This window comes from Amphiura filiformis, chromosome 4 (assembly GCF_039555335.1).
Source record: "Amphiura filiformis chromosome 4, Afil_fr2py, whole genome shotgun sequence".
NCBI classification, from domain to species: Eukaryota; Metazoa; Echinodermata; class Ophiuroidea; order Amphilepidida; family Amphiuridae; genus Amphiura; species Amphiura filiformis.
The window spans coordinates 76,310,635-76,328,778 of record NC_092631.1 but is presented as its reverse complement, the minus strand read 5'-3'; the positions used below and the strand labels follow the sequence as shown (position 1 = coordinate 76,328,778).

The 18,144-nt window shown below is 35.8% G+C and overlaps 1 protein-coding gene across 1 annotated transcript in view; it reads left to right on the top strand.

Moving 5' to 3' along the window:
• Window positions 1-16,592, top strand: part of LOC140151418 (translocating chain-associated membrane protein 1-like) — a 48,823-nt gene extending 32,231 nt beyond the window's left edge. The window contains 7 exon segments of the mRNA XM_072173750.1: window positions 827-916; window positions 2,388-2,441; window positions 6,712-6,782; window positions 7,460-7,574; window positions 8,364-8,506; window positions 9,436-9,590; window positions 10,087-16,592. Of these exon segments, the coding sequence (XP_072029851.1) occupies window positions 827-916; window positions 2,388-2,441; window positions 6,712-6,782; window positions 7,460-7,574; window positions 8,364-8,506; window positions 9,436-9,590; window positions 10,087-10,202 (744 nt within the window). The 3' untranslated portion in view covers window positions 10,203-16,592.
• The last annotated feature ends 1,552 nt before the right edge of the window (window positions 16,593-18,144 follow it).

The following is an 18,144-nucleotide window of genomic DNA, read 5'->3' as shown; positions in this document are numbered from 1 at the left end:
ATTATTTTTAAAAATAATAATAAAAAAAAAAAAAAAAAAAAAAAAAAAAAAAAATTTTTTTAAAAATTTTTTTTTTAAAAAAAAAAAAAAAAAATTCAAGATGTTTTGTATTTTTAATATGAAAATTGATACTTTGTATTCATGTCATACTCTATTAATGATTTCAAAATGCATTGAATTTGAATGCATTTTGAAATCATTAATAGAGTATGACATGAATACAAATTTTTAATTTCTGAAATTTTTCAAAAATTTGGGGTGGGACTATACTCGGCGTCAGTACGGTAATAATTAATATTCATCATGTTTGATTTCTTACATGAGCTTGGTCAAGTAGGAACAATTGTGGTCCACTGCCATCTATTGTCTTTCTTCATTTTTTGGAACATATCCATTACTAAGAAATGTGGGAGGAACATGACGATAGCATTTCATTTGTTATCATAAAGCCTTGAGGAGGTTAATAACTTCATGAAGAGGTTTATAACTTCATGAAGATCATTCTATATTATTACTATTCATTTTACTTTACTTTTCATTGTGATAAACTGAGATCCACCCATAAGCTCTTTGGGTCAACATCCTCTCTTTTATAGAAATATTATTGATGCCAAAATCTTATGTTTTTAAAGAACTTGTGATTCTCACCTAAGGTGACCAGTTCTATGTATCAATTTTGGTCTTTAGATATTTTCCCGATATTTTATCAAATATTGTACAGCAATTAGAATTTTCACTTTAATTATGTCACACCTTCAGATGAGAATCTAAAAATTTTAATGCAGTCTTATGCTGATAATAATTTTCTATTTCTGTTCTATTACAGGAAGGATATGCAGAAAAGTTATCACACTTATGGGACAAATATCCACATGCATTGTTATCATTCAGAGTTAAATTCTACTTTATCATACAGGTGAGTGGTTGCAATGATTTTCATATCATTATGCGCTTTACAAAATGCCAAATAGTGAATTCTGATTTTGGTATCAGATAATGCCAATGTTTTGATCACAATTCCCTGAATAAATAAATATCCGTAAAAGAAACGAATTTGTTTCTCATTAATTTGAATATGAGAATGAGATACCAAGTGAACATCCAAATGTATTTAAGTAATTGTTCTGTTTTTGTCATTGCCCACCCACATACAAAATCAAATGGTCAGCAGTGAAAACTAGTGGGAGAAGAAAATTGAACAGATACTACTTAAATGTCATTGGCCTGCACTTAAGCATGTTGTACTGCACTTTGTTTAGCTCATAATAGGTGAGACTCATTAGATTGTTTACTGATATTGAATGGTGTACACATTGGGGGGCAATACCTACTTGATTAACACACGCTTCAGTGACTTGACTGCGCGAAAGTTGCCATTTTATAGATTTGCATAGTAACAAAAACCGAATAAATTCAAAATTTCACCTATTGCACTATTTCGCAAAGACCTTTTGCACTGGCCGACCAATCACATAAAAAGAGCTAGGTAACGCCTGCGTCATACGATACTATGCAGATTCATCGGCGAATGAGGTGCTGGTGTTATGATGACGTGATTAAATTAGCCAATCAGAACCTGTTTCTATGTTAACAACATAAACTGCGCCAATGTGAAAGGTCTTTGCAAATACAGTAAACCAATGATAGATGTGTCAGAATTGGAACCAGCAGCCAATAGCTGGATCTTTTGGCTCGAATTTAAGACCTCATTCAAGCAATAAAGACACAACAATCCAAAAACCCAAGGAAGATGCCAATTTAAAAGTTGCAGTTTTCTCCATAGCATACCCTATTGATTTGTACACAAAGCGTTCACGAACAAGAGACCTAGCGCTGTGTTTACATTGATTAGCATGTTAAAACTAGTGTCATGCTTTCATTGATTAGAATTCAAAAGTGCAACTAAGTGCAACTTTTGATTTTGTTTCTTCTTTAGGTTTTAGATCACCGTTTCTTTAATTCTCAACCAATAAGGTCTTAAATCAGAGCTTAAGAGTACAGACATTGGCTGCTTGTTTTGATTGTGACATATTCGTCTTAGTTTAGGATATACCCTAAACCCTATTAGTTTAGGGTGAACACAACTGGTACCTTAATTCTTTGGCTTGCTGTAGGTGTAGGAGTTGAACAAAGTCAAGGTCAGCTACCTCTTGGTTTTGGATTTACCTTGATGATAAGAAGCAAAGTACAATATGTAATTGAACTCAAGAAAACCATCATTATTATCGGTAATTGGAATTCTTGATATTGATAACTTTTTTGTATGTAAAATCATGGATTGTTGTTAACAAGGTTAGAATGTCATAGTTTTTATCAATTTGTTATCACTGAAAAATATTGTATTCCTAATACCCTTATTGTTAACATTTTTATCTTGTACATTTCAGATAGCCTATTGGTTGCACATTCTCCCAGAACTATATTTTCAGAAAGTTAAAAAGGTAAGTTAGTAGTAGTAGACTTCAGTGTTGTAGTCGAGGACCTCATGTCCAAGGCCAAGGACTTGGTGTCCGAGGCCAAGGCCAAGGACATGGTGTCCGAGGCCAAGGACAACCCTCCGAGGCCAAGGACTTTTGTCTCCGAGGCCAAGGCCAAGGACCAAGGACTTTCATAATAATGAACCATACTAAACCACGCCCAATTGGGGGGGGGGGGGGTCATATTGTCGTCAACATAAGGTTAAATAACGTGCACAGTAAGCCTATTAATAGAACTTTATAAAATAAACATGCCTAAAATGGACTCTTTATCCTAGTTTCAACCAACAAAACCCAACTTGTTCATTATATCGATTTGTTTCTTAGTCTTAGGGAACAACCCAAAAGTTTGATGAAGTCCTATAAACGAAAGTCCTTTCGCTAGAACGCCAACTCTTCCACCCTCCCCTCTAACGTAAGTGTCAAATATCGAAAACGCCAACCTGTACTCATAGGATACAGTTCCGTCGCTAGGGTGGATAGGGGTGCGACAATGCTAGGATACTAGTGATCACGTTTATGGAAGAAACAAATATTCTATTTTATTTTAAGATATTTTCTTCGTACCTTTTTGGCACGAAAAAAATAATTAGGACTTGCTGGATTTTCATATGAAAAATAATCAGCTGCTTACAAAATTAACTTACAAGTTGCAGATTGCGAATAGTGTACACTATATTGATTTAAAATCATTTTGAAGCAACCACTGTAAAATTTCAATATCGTATAGGCCTACTTCAGAAAATACTGAAATTTTATATTAAATCCTTAAAAAAGATCAACTTTGACCGATGTTTTAACAACTTTTTTTACAAACAGAATCTGACTTTTTGGCCCGCCTCCCTCCCCTAAGGCTGCGATCACATAGAAATATAGGATATACGGTATTAAGCTATACGAAATAAACATTTGATCAGGCTGAGTTCACATAGGAGTATACTATGTGAACTCAGCCTGATCGAATGAGCGTATTTCGTATAGCGAATATAGTGATACCGTATAGGCCTACTTCTATGTGATCGCAGCCTAACGGAAGGACTATCGTAAATAAGACTTGAACTTTTGGGCTGTTCCCTTATCTAGACAAGTAGTGAAGATTACAATATAACACACTTATGTTTGATCACATACCTACCATTTTGATGTCAAAAGCTAGACAGTTATGTGGTATATAATAATGTGCGACAAAGCAGTCTAAAATGGGCACTGATCTATCAAACACAGCAAAATGTAGCTGATGAGATTACCCAAAATAGATACAATTCAATTGAACACAGTTAGGCCTACCCGGTAATCGAAACATGTCCTATAGTAGCATCCAATGAGTTTCTTTAAATATCTAAAGAACCTCTTGTGTCTATTCGATATTCCTATTTTTTAGAATCATATTGGCTGAGTGGAATTTTAATATAAAACCACATATTTGGCCTCCATGTGCATCTTTTGCAAAGAGCAAAGATGATAGTTAAGAGTGCAGCAAAATATTGACAAACTGTTTTGTATTTCAATCAGGTACAATAAAAAGCTATCCTTAATTGTCATGTTTCTCTAAAAAGTTTTAATTTATACCTAAACAGCAGATTGTACTCTTTCACTCTTTAAACATTTGCCTGCATTTTTGATGATTTTGCCTGTCCTTGTCGGGTCCTTGTTGTCGAGGACCAAGGACTTAGGGGTCCGAGGCCAAGGCCAAGGACTACACGTCCGAGGCCAAGGACTACATGTCCGAGGACCAAGGACTTCACAACCTGTCTCGAGGAGTCCTCGAGGCCGAGGACTGTACTCGAGGACTACAACACTGGTAGTAGTAGTAGTAATGTTTATTTATATCACACCTGAATTACATGAAAAATTGCAATCTAAAAACTCAAAATAAAAAAACAATTATGACATGTACAACAATCAAAATAACAAATACACATGCTGAAATTACAAATACACAGGCTGCATGAAAATAAAAAAGTCACCAGTTGGACAAATCAGAACATTAAAAGATCATTGAAAAATCACATTTATGTACAGAGAATGGGTGTGCTAAATAGCCTGCATTTCTGTCAATGTTGGGGCAGTTTGTCTGTGCAGACATTGTTAGCTACATGCATTTGAATGGAGCTACATATTTATCAATATTGCAATTTTATTGACTTATCTGTCACTGTTAAGTGATTCCTACTAATTTTAGTTTGTTTATACTTTCGCTGGGATCACTGAGAATGCCTTGAATTTTATAATTTTTCTGAAGCTGCATAGGAGAAATTTCGGATGAACATTCTTCAGAAAAGGTTATATAAAGGATATAAAATGTTTTGATAATGTTCCAAAAACATTTCTAAAAACCAGATGTATGTATGTATTTTTGTCCAATCATCCCAATGCAATCAGAAAAAGTGAGATTCCATAATGTCAGTCAGTCAGTCTAATCAGAAGTGAGTCATGAAGGGGGATTAGATTTGTGAGGTCATTTGTAGGTTATGCAATGTTGATGCGTGTACATGTAGCAGGAATTTTGAATTTTAAGGGGTACTACACCCCTGTCGTAAATTTGTGACTATTTTTGCATTTTTCTCAAAAAATAATAACACACTGGTAACAAAAGTTTTGTATATTATTAGGGCAAGGAATCCAATTACTTCACTGAAATTTCAGTGACTCAAGACAAGCGTTCAGTATATATGATAGGAAATGAGGTACATCCTAGCGGTACCTTATTTCTTATCATAAATAACAAACCGCTTGTCTTGGGTCACTGAAATTCCAGTGTAATTAATTGGATTCCTTGCCCTATAATATACATAACTTTTGTTACCAGCATGTTATTAGTTTTTGAGGAAAATACAAAAATAGACTCAAATTTATCGAGGGTGTAGTACCCCTTAAGGGTTGGGGTATGAACGTTTGGACAGTATTTATTTTGGGACATCAGAGCACATCAGACATATCGAATTGCATTCTGAATACGAAGAATGTCATTCTGATATCAAATAATTTTGATTTTTTGAAATTACAATTTAATACACATTTTATGGCAAATCATTAAAATTGATATTTTTGATATTTAACAGTACTTGAAGTAAACTTTATAAATCTGATGATTTATACTTAAAGTGTATGTAGGTGGGATGAAAAGCCGACGATCAATTGAAAATTTTGACCTTCAGATTGAAGATATGGATTTTTTCCCAAAACACCCAAAAAAATTAGGTCTTTTTGGGAAAAAAATCCATATCTTCAATATGAAAGGTCAAAATTTTCAATTGACCGTCGGTTTTTCCTCCCAGCTACATACACTTTAAGAATATATCATTAGATTTATATAATTTACTTCGAGGACTGTTATATATCAAAATTTGAAAAATATCAAATTTTTATAATTTGTCATAAAATTTGTATTATATTGTGATTTTCAAAAATGAAAATTATTTGATATCAGAAAGACATGCTTCAGTATTCAGAATGCAATTCGATAGGTCCTAGGTGCTCTCATGTCCCACAAAAAATACTGTCGAAACGCAATAAACGCTCATTTTAGATCCCTTAAGCAGAGTTGGCAAATTAGTTTCTTCTCCCCAATTGGGCTACTGACTAGAGACTGGTGTTTTTAGATGCATGTTCATACATAAGGCATTGAAAGTGACCTATACCAAGTAAAGGAAGTAGCAAGTTTGCAGAACCCCAAAATGATCATAGGTACTCAGATTTCCTGCTGTTTGAGTAAGGATGGTCAAAATAAATCCCAATTTTTTATTTGATGTAGATGTGGTATAAACTTAATTTATTGTCTCAAATGAGAGCTGATGCTCGGTAAAATTATTCCATTTGTGTACCAAATCATTCTCAAGTATGATCACAGTATGTCATTGCTGATTTATAATAACCATCGAGTGATATAGGGTCTGAACAGCAACATACTGAAATTGCACAGCTCTATTGCAACTTTCTCACAATGCTGGTGATGTTCTGGTTTTCCTGTCAGGCTGATGTCTCAATAATAATGAGTGGCAAATTTTCACTGGACTGATGCTACCTAATCTCCTAACTAGAAATAGAGTAAAACCATCATTAACAGGACACTGCTGGTCAGACCGGGTCATTGATATACTAAAAGGCCAGAAATGCTACCCATATTTGCAATCACACTTTGCAATCACACTATTACAAATCCTCATGTATATGCAAATACAATAACAACATACTGATATGAATTAATATGATGTGGTGTCAATTTGTCCTGCAGGAAGAGATGGGCAGTCGAGTAAGATATGCAGCATTTTATGTAGCTTTTATATTTGGAGCATACACTCTTAAGTAAGTATCCTAACCTGTGTGCTGAAATGCAATTCAGTCAAGAACTATTGATGACCATTTTCAGATCATAAGTTCCTCTAAACTGTGGTAGAGTAGTTTTTAAAATCAAAATCTTAAAAAGATTTGTCAGTCTTTTATATTTGAAGAATTAAGATTGGGTTCTTATTATGCCTCCACCGAATGTATTATGTTTCCTGATTGTCCGTCATTCAGCCTGTCCATCTGTCTGTCATGTGATTCATCCGTCCCTCCATCCGAAACTGGGAGTGCAGTCTCGTGGAACTAGGAAAGTATAGTGATGTGACTTGATGGAAGGGTGGTAATTGGCGGTTTTCAAATTCCATCAGGTTTTTGTGGCAAAATTTGCTCATTTGTATAAATCAAAACTTGGGTGGGCATGATTTCAAATGAATGGTTAGGCGTATTTGTAGTGTAATTTATACTCTGACTAGCTCGTAATAGGCAGGTTTTATAAAATCGTGGATTGATATAGAATGGTGTACACACAGCGGGCGCATTACCTACGTGAATTGCGTGACTTGACTGACGCACGCTTTTGTGAATTAAGGACCTAATTGACTGGCACAGTAAGAAAAACCGAATAATTCTCACCTATTACGAGCTGATCTTAGTAGTGGAACAAGGCATAACAATCATTTGATTTCTTTTCTTTGTAGCTTGACCCGTTTGGCACTTCTGTGTATGGTAGTACATTATGTGGCTGAAATGGCTTTTCATCTGGCGAGATTGCTGTATTTTAGTGAAAAAACAGAATTGTCTGAACCTTGGTAAGTTAACAAAAAATAAGTTGCATTATGGTGTGGAAACATAAACAAGATAAATAGAACACAGGCATATCATGTTGACTATGTTGTATGAATTTCCTTAATCATAATTTGAAAACAGCAGTATCCTTCCATAGAGTTAGTAGAATTATGGGGAGGTGGTTTTCCTACCCACTTTTTTAATGAAAGCCAGTGTAACTTCCATGAATTAAAAACAAAATGCACATAGTACATCATGAAATTTTGTCATTGTGCCTCATTCTATCCATTTGATCTGAGTAATTTCAATGAATTTTTTAATTTATTTTTTGAAATAAAAAGTGGCTTATGCCTAATGTATGTAGAAGTCCCAAATAATTCAATATATCAATATTACGCTTTCAAGTTGTGATATATTTCGTTCCCCGCTGCGCATTGCCATCCTGATGTGCAGTAAAGGTGAATTCCTAAACTAATGAGAAATAATCATTCAAATGTTTATGAAATAAATGTATGTTTTCCCTCAATCACATATCCAAGATGGCCGCCATTGGCATATGTATTTCCAGCGAAGTTAAGTGGTCAGGGGTAGGGATAATTTTGTGAATCTATGGATCCAAAACAATCGAAATAAAGGGTTAAAATGACCCTTTAGCAACCTTTAAATGGTAATTTTGTGTGCCAAAAGCTTAAAGAATGCGCCTATGACCCCACGGCGCAAGTTAGCGCTAGCACTGGTCAGGGATTACCTATCTTAAAAAGTTTCTTTAACCAGTTGCATTTAATATTAACCACTACTGTATTTTGGTCTTTTCAGTTTCTCCTGTGGGCGCTACTTTTTCTGCTAGCCAGACTCTCCATTGTGACGCTGACATTTCTAGTTGTATGGTTTGGTCTTGGCAAAGTTGAGCCAAGAGGCATTGATATATCACAGGGAAATTTCAATTCACCATTAATTAGGTAAGCTACTGCACTTTTTCTGTGCATTTGGTGCAACTTGGCTCATTTGTATGTTGGTCAGATAGCTGCCCTTACCAGTGATCACTGTGCATAGCAAAATGTTTGCAGCCGAAAGATGATGATGGTCGTATGTCCTGTAGTAAACAAACAAGTATTTCTTGTGCAATGATATTGGGCATGTGGCTTCCTATAGCCAAAATATTTAATTCTCGATCATGAGAGCCAACTTGGGTACACACAGTTATTTGCGTCGAGCGTACTACGCAAAGACTGGCGCTTACTACTACACAAACACAGCTTTTGAGAATTGACCAATCACACGGTCGTTGCTAGGCAAGGTCAAGGTTCGGTCATGAGGTCGCGCGATTGTGTTATTCTATGAAAAGTACGCTGACGCAGAAGGTACATCCTCTCGTGATCGAGAATTCATTATTTTGTCTATAATACAGCGCCAAGTCAACGAAAAAAGAAAACCCTGTTCTACATGCCTGACCAACCCAGATTTTGAACAAATTGGGAAACAAATTTTTCCTGTACAAATGAATGCCGACCCAAATTTTGAAAATTTTTGGAACAATTTTTTTTTTTGCAAAATATTTACAGATAGATTTTGGTGTTTTTTTGGGTCATTTAAAAAAAAGCCTGAATGACTGACCCTACTTGAAAGGTCCGTCTACTCAAAGAACAGGGGTTTTTTTTGATGCCCAAGTGGTTATTTTATGCCTGTTTGTTACTAAAGTGCAGTTGTACCAATTAAGCACACTAAGTACTAGAGTGGCATATTATCTTTTGATTACAGACCTTCAGGGAAAGTATGCAAAATATTGGGAATTACTTGACAAGAGACCACCATAGTGTTCTAACCGTGGTTTAGATTGTACATAACCTTGCATAATAACCGATTCATGGTACGTTTTGTTCATTTCCAGGATCAGTGTGCTAGCCGCTGTGTGCCTCTTCCAAGCCTGGCTGCTCTGGAATTTCCTCACCTTCCAGCTAAAGAGACGTCGCGAGGCCCAGGCAGCAGCACCCAAGAAAAAGGCCAATTTTGGGAAGGACAAAAGGAAAACAAAGAAAGAAGAAGGTATGAAGTCTTTGTCTATTTTCTTTAACACACCAAATAAAGACCAGACAGTTAACTATATCAGTCTTTACCTGAGTCTACTATGAGGCGACATAGTGGTAAAAACCTAACATTTCCTGCCAATTACGAGCTGATCAAACTATAACCCTTCATTGCATTCAGAGCCATATCTTTGTTTTTGAAGATGGTGAATTGTAGCTCGGATAGACACTCGGATGAATGTGCCAAAATATTGCTATGTGAGGGTCACATCCCATCATAGATAATAACCAGTGGCGGCACCAGAAATTTTTCTTTTGGGGGGCATCAATTTGGGGAGCAAAATTGACAAATTTTGCGTAAAATTGCTGCAAAAAGTGGAAATTTATGTAATTTTGGGGGTTTTGCCTCAAAAGTGGGGGGAGGGCAAGAAAAATATTGGGGGGATGCCCCTGTAGCGCCGTCACTGATAATAACCCTACCTGTATTTATTTGTTCTTTATTTTCTCACATACAGGAGCCAAGAAAAACAAACAAGAATCCTCTGATGGTGAATGGCAAGGAGATAGTGACAATGCGCAAACAGAAAATGGAGGAATGCGAACAAGATCAAGGGCTGTTAAGAAGAAGTAGAGTCATTCATCGCTTTGCCTTGCTTAGATTGTTTTTATGTAGATTTTTCTCTTCTTTTCCTTTTACTTTATCTGTTTCTTTTTTTTTACAAATGTGTTGGTCCAATTGACTTCTGAACACAAGTTGATTTTGAAATTTTTTCTCAGTTGTGAACTTGGGTTCATTAATTCTCCTTTTCGTTTCCAAGGTCTACTTTGAACCTTTTAAAAATTTCATCAGAAGATTTTTTTAAGTTATGCTGTATGCAATTATATAGAGCCCAAGAAGTGATGAAAACAACTTTTAAACTAAAAACGTGAATTACAATGCTAGTTATTTTGTCCATGTTGGGGTCTCTATTTAGTGACATGTTATACTAGTTTGTTTCCAATTTCAGATTTTCTCCCATTTGTGTAGCCAATTTTTTCATGTTTTAAATGTATTTTGACAATTAGTCGGTATTACTGGAAACATCAATATTGAACATGGAAGCTGTGTAACATAATGGAGAGTATAGATGAGGTGATGATGCTTAGGGACTGGTCTAGCGATATGTTTGAGGCAGCTGCATTTGAATGTCACTGTTCAATAGCCTTATTGCCATGTATTGGATTTGTTGCGAGGTTTAGAAGTATAGATCCTCAACAAAACATGATACGCATCCATACTGCTGATCAAGGAATGATCAGCATTGGTGGCCAACTGTTGGTCATTATGTCACATATCCCTTCATCTATACATGAGATTACCATTTCACAGCAAATGTTACACATTTTGTTTGACCTTGAGTTTAGTAGTAGTGCCGTATGTGCGGATTTTGTATGTCGCAATATCAAATCATTCTCTGTGCCTTAATCCCAGAGAACGTATACGCACAAGTGCAATGGCAGTTTATCAGAACATGTGCAGCACAATCACTAACAAACTCAGGGTGAAACAAACTATCATATTTTGCAGTAAACCTTTGACGAGCGCGTACTACCGACTACCGTGATGTTGCAAAGTCTGAGCTAACAATACGTACGGCGCAAAGTTCATTCATAAATTTCAACTCGGCAACATCAGATCGCCTCAGCAGCCAATCAGACACAAGAGTGTTTCAACTAAATAAATATGCGATGTACACTTAAAATACGCTCTTGTCAAAGGTTTACTGCAAAACATATAATGATGATAAGGCAAGTTTTCACTAAGATTTTTTTCCCTCTGAAAGGGCCAAATTAGTTGATGTCATATGTCATTAGTTTATGTTTTAAAGAATTTTATTCAATGACCTCTTTTTGGGTGCTTGTTACTTGTATGGTTTAGGTGAATTAATGTATTTATGAAAGCAATATGATATTTCAAAATTGCATTTTGTCATGAAAAGTTTTATTTCACTTTGCATAAATAATGTTTTGGGTATGACAAAGGTCCTCCTTTTTCATTCTGTGTCCTAATTTTGCAGTATTTAGAATTACTAGATGGCATTTGTTGGGACTTTGATGTATTATAAGTTACTGGTACTAATTGCCGAATTGATATACTTTGTTGAACTCAAAATAAGCGAACCTCATGGATTGATATAGAATGGTATACATGCAGTTGGGTACAACACCGATGCTAAGCATGTTTTGTGGAATGTATGACTTGCAATAGGCTTTAGTTAATTAATCCTAGCTTAAGATGGGAGTTTATGACAAAAATCAAGTGATTTTCGCTTATTACGACTTGAACAAAGTATAGACTAGTGTTTTATATGGGTGATGTAACCACAGACTACTACGTACTATTCATAAACAGTCAAAGGCTTGTGATTTGTATGCTGTGAATTGTCACTTTCGTCTGTCACACTTCATGGAACGATCGGCCCTCATTATTAGGTGATTCTGACTTTGACTGTTTGTGGTTCGTCTGTAATAGTCTGTAGATGTAACACTATGAGTGATCTCATCCCCCAAGGGCACAGTTCTTAACCTCCATTTAACTCTCAGAGAGAAATATTGGCCCTGAAGTTGTGGTGTATATGTGTTTTTGTGCCAACACATTTGAAGGTCATTCTGTGAATGAAGATATTGGGGTTTAAGACCTGGTAAATAGACTTTAATAATACCAATTCATATCTGGGCTTGATATAGGGTCCTGGTAGTGGTATTACAGGACCAAGACTATTTTTTGTTAGAAGATGCTGCAAATGACACTGATAAATGCTGTACACTATTTGGTGAGTGATGAAGAGAATCTCAGAACACTTCACCCAGAATTGAATTGCTGGAGTCTAAAAAGATGCTTCCTTGTGGATGTTATTATGTTCACTCATTTCGAGTCCATGTGAAGAATGAATGTAATGTCAAGTGATTCAACAATTTCAGTCAAATTTGAAGTGAATTCTGAGGTCAAGATTCTACAACATTGTGTCTTTGGAAATAAGTGTAGCAGAAGTCTTACTGTTTTACACCTAAAGTCACATATACTTGAAACCATCAACTTAAACAAAATAATGTCCTCTACCAAGCAAATGTCAATATAGAACTATAATTATGTTGCAAACCAGCTTTTGTGTTCCTGCTACATGTGGACAGCCAAAATGTGCATAACGATCAATTATAATGATCAGATATCTATTTTTATGTAAATTGTATCTACATAGTAGTGTTTAATACAATAGATGATAAATGGTAGTATTACCATGGCTGTTAATCATTTATCATATGATACAAGGTATCTTAAGTTTCTCTTTATTTTGTTATTCGTAGGTTGTGGAGTAAATAACCTATCATATTTGACTAGTGGCCTTTTTTGCCATGTTAACTCCTGTAGTTGTAATATCATACTAAGCAGTTGCAAAGAACACAGAATTTTTAGGTGACATGTTGCATGTATATCAGCTTGCACTATGTGGAAAACGACTTGATATATGGATCGGAAGTTGTAGCATACGTAGGGTCATAAATCACTACCAGTTGAACTAACTTGGGAGCCTGTACTGGATAGCTGGTAGTATGCACAAAATCACTACCATTGTTTGATCACCAGCAATTTGTTTCTTGGTCGCTGCAACTGCTAGTATGATAGGGACATTAAATTGGTTTATTTTGAATCTAATCTACAAGTTTTCGTAGGTAGAAAAAAACTATTGAAAAAAAATCTCTGACGATCAACAGTTGCCAAAAATTTCTGAAGATCAACAGAGTTGCTAGAAACAATGTTGGTTCTTGTCAATTTTTTTGTTTTGAGGTCTTCTATTTAATTAGTTTGAAATATTCAAATGATTCTTAGCAAGTCCTCTCGCAATTCTTTGACTTGAAGACAAAATTCTACTTCTTTCACATAAAAAGAGATATATTTTACACTTGTATGATATACTCTTTATTAGGTTGGAAGTATTAGTACCAATTATGCTGTTGACAGCAGTTAAATGTATAGATGAGTTGACCTCAATGTTTATCAACAAAGGCAAGGGACTGGTATATCGATATGCTTGAGTGAACCCCATGCAACCACTACACTGTTCAATAGCCTATTTTGTGATGTGGCGGGAGTTTTAAAAACACAAGCCCTAAACAAAATATGGTGCGTGCGCATACTGCCAGGCAAAAAACAATGGACGTCAGAAGTCAACTCGTCTATAAATTACCTGGTTAGAGACCTCGGAATCCATTTATATAGCCAAGCATGTAAAGCCATCTGAGAAGTCCACCATATTTGATTGTGATGCATGTGGATCAAATTCTTGCATTTTTGCAGTGGCGTGCACAAAGGGGGCTGTACCCTTTTGTTGATCATTCGGGGGAAATTGGAAGGTCCGTGGAAGGAAAAAAAGTATTTATGAAAGAGTCCGTCACTTTTGATGGTGCAAAAACATCAAAATTTGCCCCCTCAAAATAGGATTCCCTGGCCTTTTAAAACGCTAAAACCCCAGAGCCTGGACCCCACCAGAGGCCCTAAGACGGGCCCCTGGACCCCACGCGTGAGGGGCTTTGCAGCAAGCCGCTCGCACCTTACACTCCTAATCAGACTCCATTCGGGGGAATTGAACAACCTGGCCCGCCACATTCAATGTGCTGCGCACGCCACTGCATTTTTGTCATTGAAGCCAAAATTGCACATTAATTGGCACCTCAAAGCATGAATGTTTTCAAACTTTTTGGCACTTCTTGACAATCAATGCAGAATTACACAAAGTTCACTTATCTGGATTTTTCACTCACCCCATGCTTGTCCCATCATAGCCGGATAAAAAAGTTTAGACAGTTATTGTATCAATGAAATTGCAATTGGTGTCGCCTATTTTTGTAATTATATTTATGTAAATAAACTTAAATAATACTAGAGGTAATACAGGATTCAATGAATTTGGATAATGCCACAGATTTGCCATTTCACATCTCTAATAAATCCACTTAAAACTATTACTTCAAATTGTATTGAAACTTATGAAGCGTTCAGCTTGTATGTTCAGATGCCAAATATGATACATCCAAATCCTGCATTGTTTATATTTTGTGTTAATATTGTTATTGTTAGTAAAGAGATACCTAATGGCTAATTGGGCTATTCCAGGTGAAATCCATATACCCCCTACTGGAAGACATGACCTTATCTCCCACACAGGGAGTGTGGATTTCAATGGAGTCACTCATTCAGGTAAACCCCTATTTGAAATTCGCACTCCATGTGTGGAAGAATAAGGTCATATCTTTCATAGGTGGTGTAAATTGGAAAATAGACAAATTTCAGGAAATTTGTCTCTACTCTACTTTACAAAAAGATAGGGAAAAGTGCATTTTCAGTATTTTTCCTTGTTTTTCAGGAAATTTTGACAACACCAAGTGGCATCTTTGAAATATTGAACTCAATAACAATATGGATCAAAATAACACAGTGCAGCAGCACACAGGGTATATCATAATTTGCGACTGAACGTTTCGTAATTGTGGTAGCAAGGTGATTTCAATTCAGTTATTTATAGCCGTTTTTCCAGAAATGAATTGTTAATAGCTGTAAATGAAATTATATTTAGGCAATGTCATCATCTCTTCAAAGGTTGACGGGCAGGGGTGCACTTTTGTCAAACTTTGCAAGAATCAAAATTGAAGTTAACTTACTGCACATGGATTAAGCATGGTTTAAGGAGCGTTCAATTTTGATTCTCAGAAATTTTGGAGAATTGTTGCGATAATCGATTTTCAGATTCTTGTTGAATTTACCGCCCTGATATTGGGAAAGAAGTGACCAAATGAAACTTATTTATTCTGTGATGATATCAGGGTGTTACTCAATATTAGTAATATTGCAAGATTTGCTGAAGAGGATGTCCTCAATTTTGGTTGAAATTATTGATCTTTACACAATTTGAAAATAATAACCTGCAAAAGACGAGGCTTAAGGAGCTATATTTAAGATAAAATCTGATATTTTTCTGGCAATTTTCTTTCCTTAAGTAATCTCATTTGTACTGCTCATAATGAAAGGGTCATATCTGAGAGTGAAAGCTATGCATTTTGTAAATCTTGTCAGAAATCTTACAATATTGCTTCAACTTCGGGATGAAATCAAAACTCGACCAGTGGTTCCGTCCGGTTTCTATTGTTATAAACAATGGAAGCCGGACGAAACCAGGGTAAACCGCCGGTCGAGTTTTGATTTCATCCCTTACTCTTTGATCAGTCACAAAGGGGAGGGGGATACAAATTTGAAAAGAGAGTTTTTTTTTTTTACTTGAACAGGTATTGTAGCAACTAGATTTCAATTTGTTCAATTTTTGAGCTCTAAAGCAGGGGTGGGCAACACTGGCACTTTAAAGGCATGTGTTAACTTTTCTAGTGGCATGCAGGTTGTCTCTTTCAAAATGACCCAAGAAATCTCTCCATTTAAGACCTCTTCCAAGGTTATTCTAAAATGTATTTCCCAAGAAGAACTTTGGGAATCCTACCCCTGGATACCTGCTTAGTGGCTACACTACATAGTAAGCCACAGCAAAAATGATCTTTCAAAGTGGCACTCTGCTTTAAAAACATTACCAACCCCTGCTCTCCCATGCAAGCAAGTCACCCCGTTTTCAAGCCTGTATATGAATGGTGTCATTGTTTATGTATAGAATGCAATTTTTGTCTCTCTTTTTCCCATGTACATGGTGTACAGAATGTTATTTTGTTGTTTTCTCCTTTTTGTATGTAAATAGAAATATGAATCCTATTGTTTTGATGTTTTATTGGTATTGTGTCTAACATATTGGTTATAATATTAAGTTCACAATAGGAGTTTTGGTGTCTAACATTGTATAGTCTATATAAGTATATTTAAAGTAAACAAGTGCTAACCCACCAAAACCATTGCTGTAAATGCTGAATATGAAAGCTTAAAATTATTGCACCATGTGATGCACATTATGCATGTTTGTTTAATAAAGTACACTGTACAATGTATAAATTATGTTTGATAGTGAAATCACTTAAACTGCCCAGCTGTGTACCATGTGGGATTTAATGGCATGTCATACAACATGCCAATAATTAGGCTATTACACTTATAATCCACACACCCTGTGGAAGATAACGCTGTCATATCAACTCCTTTCATTCAATCTAGCTAGAAATATTTGCTAGTAAGTGAAAATCCCATTGAGTTAGGGAATTTTTATCTTGAAATTAAATACTTTCATTTTTAATTCCAAATCTTTGACACCTTTCCACTCTTTGTGGATGAAAATGGTTTTATCTGGAAGAATTTAAACTGTTAAATTTGGTTGGAATTCTAGAGGGGTATGATTTTCAAAAACAAACACTCCATTATACCCAGTTGAAAAACAAAATAGATATTTTTTCCACGAAGATTCCCAAATCTCTTAGCACAATTGGTGCTTTTCATGTCTGAAAAATGTTGTGCTGATCCACGTTCTAATTACAAAAAATTATTTACCATTCAAAGTTAATCCAAATACTCTCAGACATATCTTCTTTCCGGTGAGCTATTAGAGTACAAAATCCATACACCCCCTATGGCAGACCTTAATCTTCCATGTGAGTGTGGATTTCAAATGGGGTTACTATAATGCTCATTTGGATTGTGTTAGCCATGCTCATAATCGGAAATTTTCACAAATAATATAAGCTTCACAAAATCCCAAGTCCTGTTCTCTTAATGACAAGTGTGAAAGAAGTGGTTTCAAGGGGTATATTAGGTACTAATTTGTTCACAGCTGATCAATGAAGGCAAACAAACTTGTTAAATAAAATACTGTACCTTTGCAGAACTGCCAACTAAATCAAATTGATCATACTAGTTTGCATCTGACGTCAGGGCAAAAGTGCGTCCTGATTGGTAGCTGACCTGCGCAGTACGGATTTTTGATCTTGTTGCCAGAACGTCATAATAAATAAATTTTGGATTTATAAATCCTATCCTAGAACGTCTGAAGGGGCTCCGGACCTTTCACCCTTCAGGAAAACTTGATTATTTGACTCACGACAGTTATCTGCTCCAAGATTTTAAGCTTCACAAATCCCGGGGTCACGGTATATCAAAACAACGAATCCAAGCAGACGATACGACACAGAGTTTTGTTTCAAGTATACCATGAATATTATGCATTTATTATAAGGCTAAATAGCAACAACCTTGACATCTTGCATTCTTGTACTTGCAAATGCTCTTGAAATGAACACAATCACACGGGTTTTCCCATTCAAACACGAGTAAAAGTACTGTAGAAAAACTTGTTTCGTGTCCAGATCAGCCATGTTGTCCGGAGTGCGAACTTGAGTTTCGAACGCACACTTGAAGCAAAACACCCAAGAAAAGCGCACAAAAGGGGGGAGCCCGAACCACTGGAGGATCTAAACAAGAATCAAGTCACACATTTAAGATTATATAAAAATGACCAAATGGCACTTACATACCGGCGCCCTAATTTATGCACACATACAATTACTCCAATCAACTTTAGTTGGGAAGTGCCATATAGGATATACTTGAATCCTTA